The sequence below is a fragment of the Volvox carteri genome, assembly GCF_000143455.1.
Source record: "Volvox carteri f. nagariensis unplaced genomic scaffold VOLCAscaffold_27, whole genome shotgun sequence".
Taxonomy (NCBI): domain Eukaryota; kingdom Viridiplantae; phylum Chlorophyta; class Chlorophyceae; order Chlamydomonadales; family Volvocaceae; genus Volvox; species Volvox carteri.
Genome location: NW_003307570.1, coordinates 898,050 through 903,713, shown reverse-complemented (window position 1 = coordinate 903,713; position 5,664 = coordinate 898,050). Strand labels below are relative to the sequence as shown.

Sequence of the window (5,664 nt, the reverse complement as noted above, 5' to 3'; positions counted from 1 at the left end):
GTGAGCGGCAGGAGGGCGCGTGCACGTGAGTGTTAGGGCCGTGCGAGGCGAGGAGGGAGACGGTGGAGGAGGGAAACAGGGGCTCGGGGCCGCCCCGGGGTATTTCCCGGTCGGCCTCGGGAGATGCGGCTAGAGACACGAGTCTCTAGGTGACCGGTGTGAAGGAGGCAACGTGGGTCCCGACGTGGATCCCGAGAAGCGCATGGACTTGTGGGTGGCTGGGTGAACCAGCACCCGCACCCGCACCAGCATCAGCACCTTCCAGCTGGTGATTACACACACACGCACACACACGTGACATGACCCCCTGCAGCTTTCCTCCGCCTGGAACGCGCGGGTACATGTGCGTGCGTGTGTGTTTTTGTCCGTACGGGGCGCTGCGTCCCCCGCAAGAGAGGGGTCGGGGGGGTTCAGAGGGGGCCGTCCGTCCGTCAGAGCGGTGTCGCACTGCACTACATTAACTACATAGATTCAAAAATAAATAATATATGGAATAGGATAGATAAAAAGGCGTATATTTTGATTGCATTGCGTAGCTATGATAAGCACTAACGGGAAGCGCTCAGACGCAGGACGGACAAACCTGGGGATTAGATTCAACGCGCCCTCTTATCCGTTTCGAATCTTATGCGGTGCATAATTCATTCTTGAGTCACCCCCCATGTGAGGGATATACGGTTGAAGGGGAGCAAAAGTGCGACACGGCGGTGCAGTAAAGCGCTTGCGCTGGTGTTGATTGCGAAGGGAACGGGCCCCTGGTCGGTTGCTGAGCCGGCGGCTCCGCGCTGCCACGTCAGCAGGGGCCGGTTTCGTCCGGTCCCTGGGCCTGTACTGGCAACAGCTCGAGAGGGAGAGGGGGCGGGAAGGAGGGAAACCCCACCCAGGACCTTAGCCCAACGTTTCTCCACTGTTTTGTGGATTTGATTTTGTGGAGTGGGACTTAGAACGGTGGATGGGAATCGGTGGATGGGGTAAAGCAGCGAGGAAGTGAGGAAGGTTAGGAAAGGCCGCCTGTGGCGATGGTGCGGTGAAATAATTTCCGTGGCATGCGTGTTTGTGTGATGTGTGATGTGTGGGAAAAGGGCTCATATCTCCACCCTGCGGCCGCTACCCGGCAGACCCTGCCTTCCCCGGTATTTCGGGGCACCCTCATCCAATCACCCTAGCCGACTTCTCAATGGATGGCTCAGGTTCCACACCCACCACCGGCGTTCCCGGGTCAACACCTTACGTCAACTAGGGGCACTTGTATCTTCCTCCATCGAAAGGATTTACCGACCCTGATAGGTCTCGATCCCGAAACCTCCGGGGGCATCGATGTGTGCTTTGTAGTGCCTGACCTGTTTGTGCGTGACCTGTTTGTACGTATGTAGTGCCTGACCTGTTTGTATGTATGTAGGTATATAGGTAGGTAGGCGTGTGCGCGAGTGTATGTATATATGGGTGTATATGGGTGTATTAAGAACGGCGAACATCGCTCATGTGTGCCACATCCCCCCTGGCCCGCGTGGCCGAGTACGCCATTCGCAATCACAACTGACAGATGTGGCGTTCGTTCTGCCCGCAGGCCCCCCTCGAACCGCGCTATTGTTTAGCTAACCCTTCGCTCATTTCTTTTGCTGGCATTGAGACTCAAAGAACTTACCAACCAATCCAACCGACACGTCGGCATGCATGTGTGCACATGGTATACACATGCCAACGTGCGGGCGTCTCGGGGTCCCCCAGCTCCCCCCCCCATACACACACTCCCCACCCTCCCCACCGTTCCCATGTTTCCGTGTTGGAAAAGGGAACCCGACCCGCGCATCCCAGCAGACCGGATGGTCAGTCAACTCGTGCATTACGATTTTCATGGATCTTTTTTAGGTTTATGAATACTGATATTAGGTACATACTGATTTGCAGCAGCAGGTATCAGGCGCAGCAGTACGAGTACGAGTACCAGCAGCAGTACGGGGGTATGGGCACGGCTCGCAAGGCGGGCGGGGGGAGGAAAGGGGGGAAAAGGGAAGGTAGGCAGGCGGTAGGGTTGCTACTGGTTGGAGATAGTGCGCTGTCATGGAACTGACTGACCGACTGACTGACTGACTGCAAGTAACGAGACGGATTGCTGGTGAATGCTTTGGATGGACAGGGAGACAGACGGACAGACTGATGGTTGAATTGAAGCATTGTAGAATTGCCGGCGTGTGTCTTCGTTGCTCCGTGCTGCGCTGGGTGTGGTGGATGTGGATGTGGACGTGGACGGGTCCTGTCTCGCTCAGCTGTGCTCCAAGCCAAAGAACTGACGACGGCAACCCCCAGCTAGTGGCATGTCGCCGGGGCGAGGATAGTTCCCCATTACCATCCCTCACCTCACCTCACCTCACCTCACCTGGCTATACTGACATATTCAGTAGAGTCACGCAACTCACATATCTGTCTCCCCCAAACATATGACACACACATACATACACATACACGCGCGCGCGTTGTGCTGTGATGGCGGAGATGTGTGCGTATGCGTGTGCGGGGTTCCGCGTTTTCACCGATCAGCTCCTAACAGAGATACTATAGGCGTGTGCGGGGTTTTTTACCGTTCCGCAGCTGCAAGCGGCACGTACGACACGTACGGCACGTACGGACAGGCGGAGGGCCATGAAGTAGATAATGCAGCAGGGAGCGCAAAGGGCAAAGTATGTTTATACATATACATATATATAACCGGAACTACGATCCTGAGAGTGAAAACTCGTTATGGAAATGGATGTGGATGTGTGGGTGTGTGGATGGTATGGCCATATATGCACAGCACATGCAGGAGGATGGTGTGGGGTGAGGGCAGCCTGGCACGGCAGGGGTACACGCGGGTTGGGGTGGCGCATGCATGGGGTGGTGCATGGGGTGGCGCATGCATGGCCACCCCAGGGGCCCCTCCTGGTTGAACGCCTCCCTCTGGTTGAAGGCCACCCCCCAGGAGACCTTGGAAAACAATAAACACCGCATCGATGGTCCTCCCTGGTCACGCAGGTTTCACAACCTGCTTGTCGTTATATGTCGTTATATATATTGTTTTTTCATCCAGATACTCCTACAGGTATTATTGCGGATATGGCGGGGGGACGTGCGCTACATGTTCCGGAGTAGGTGGTATCGCCGTAGTCAAAATGCTATTTATATACAAATATATGTACGACGTACAACGTACAAAAGTTTACGTGCGCGATGCGGGGTTGTGGCTTCTGCTCCAAGAGCCACTGAATACGTGTTTGTATATGTGTGCACATGTGTGTATATGCGTGTATATGCGTGTGTGTGTATGCGTGTGTGTGTGTACACACGCTGCTAGTATGGCCAGCCACCGCTGGACGGCGCCAGAGGGCCGAAAGGCCTCCGCGACAAACACTTCTTACCCCCCCACTAGCCGCCATCAGCCGCAACCGGGGCCCCGGAAGGGGACGTCGACACGGCGTTGCTTATCGGCCTCATTCCCCTTCCTTCCTACCTCCCTAGCGTCGTACAACGTCGCCTTTTAACTCCTTACCGCACCCATTGTTTCAATTTCCCATGTTACATATAAATACGTCCATCACACCTAAACACAAACACTGTCACGCGGTCCCCAAAACGCACCGAGAACGGCAGCTGGCTCGCAGTCGCAGGCGTGACAGATATTACATATCCTGTCCTTACACCTCCACGCCCGACTGAGAGATTCGTTTAATCGTTTCGCCGACAAACCTGAAACCCTTGTTGTTTTGCCACCCAGCCAACCCCCGATTGCGAGCCTGAGCCGTCCGGAGCCCCTGGGCCGGAGAGCTCTGTGCTGTCCTCCGCCCAGGAAAGGGCCGACACAGCGCCGGAAAGCGGCCCTTCCCCCACTGCCGCTCTGCACTCTCATTGACCCACTCACTCACTCACTCACTCACCCACTCACTCACTCCTGCTGCTGGTGCTGGTGCTGGTGCTCTGCGAAAACGAAAGCCCTACTACTTGTTTCAAACTTGTCAGCATCTTCCGCATCGGGTCTTCCCCCCTGTCTTCAACCCCCAACAACATACAACGCGCATCGCACCTTTGACCTGGTAGGTAGGTAGGTAGGTAGGTAGGTAGGTAGGTGGAGGGGTAGGTAGGTAGGTAGGCAGGTAGGTGGGGGGGTAGGTAGGTAGGTAGGTAAGTGGGGGGGTAGGTAGGTAGGTAGGTAGGTAGGTAGGTAGGTAGGTAGGTGGAGGGGTAGGTGGAGGGGTAGGGCACCAAGACACCGTTCCAGACCGATCCACCAACACCCGGGTGCGGCGGAGCGGACCGGGGAGAGAGCTCTACTAATCTACACCACCACCACCATCACCATCACGTCCGTCACTCCGCCTCCTGGGGGAGATCCCTACCCCCAAACCCACATCAACCCCCGGCAGAACCCCCTCATACTCATCCCCCCCCAAACGGGCCCCCCATCACACACCCGGTCACACCATATGATGTATGTCAACCATATGTCCATGGTTTTCGGCAGTCCTTAACGTGCCTGGCTCCGAAACCACATCCGCCATCACCGCATTAAAAATCCTCCAGACCGTCCTCCAACTCCACCATCTCCTCCTCATCCACTCTGCTGGCGGCATTAGCTACCTCATTGCCGTACTTGCCTCCTGCCGCCGCCATACCCACTACGCCTATATTCTCCTTCCCGTCACCCAGACCGGCTACCGCCGTCTTCCGCAGTAGCCGCCGCCGCTTCCCGCCGCCGACGCCGCCGACGCCGCCGCCACCATTCCGGCCGCCGCCGCCACCGTCGGTGTCGTCGTCCAAGTCGCCGTCAGCGCCGCCGTGGACTGCTGTTGCCGAGCCGCCTAATCGTTCCCGTTGCAGGCCCCCCAGCACGAGCTCGCCGCTGCGCCAGCGCCGACTGCCACCACGCTCGCCACCGCTGGACATCCTTTCCCCAGCTGACGTTGCGGCGGCTGCTGCATCCCTGTTTGCGTCGCCGCTGCCGTCCTCCTCCCCGTCGCCGTCGCCGCTGATGTCACGGAGCTCTTCCGCTGACGGCGCCGCCGCGGGAACGAGCGTGCCTAGTTGTACGGTACGGTACGGCAGTACGGCACACCAAAAAGACACATGTGGGTCGCACGCAGGCACATATACACTTCAAAAGGGAGCGCACCGCCATTTTCCCTTTCTTCTCTCCTGCTCCGGTCATTAAGCCCTCAGCCCTTTCCCAACGACCAACCGAAAATGTGACGAGAGGTGATGACGTCAGCAACTAGCTCCGAGTTTCTCTCCGATTTGATTCAAGGGAACGGGCGCACTTGTCTGCCCTAGGGAGCGCGCGTGTGCCGTACACATGCCGTGGTACTCACGCTTAAGAGAGAAAGACACACACACACACACACACACGCGCGCACACAAACATCTCAGGCGCCATTACGTCATCGTGGGCTTACTACCCGCTATTGACGTCTTGCGTTTCTGCAATATGGGAACAACACAGCACGACACGACACAGCACAGCACAGCGCAGCACAGCTAGCAAGTTCAGCAGAAACATGTCGCCTCCAAAAAGCCTCCAAATTCTCAGGTCTCCCCTTCCCTAAGGATCACCACCATCCTGAAAAACGCTGAAGCTCCGCTTTTTTAACAGCGTCGCGGACAGCCCACCCCTCCCCCCTTTCCCCTCTCTTTCCC

The 5,664-nt window shown here is 57.1% G+C and overlaps 1 protein-coding gene across 1 annotated transcript in view; it reads right to left on the bottom strand.

Annotated features, from left to right (window-relative positions):
* Window positions 1–2,534: 2,534 nt before the first annotated feature.
* Window positions 2,535–5,664, bottom strand: part of VOLCADRAFT_92689 (uncharacterized protein) — a gene marked incomplete at both ends in the record, with an annotated part of 21,755 nt that continues 18,625 nt past the window's right edge. The window contains 2 exons of the mRNA XM_002951987.1: window positions 2,535–2,589; window positions 4,058–4,064. Of these exons, the coding sequence (XP_002952033.1) occupies window positions 2,535–2,589; window positions 4,058–4,064 (62 nt within the window). The remainder of the gene's footprint in view (window positions 2,590–4,057; window positions 4,065–5,664) is intronic.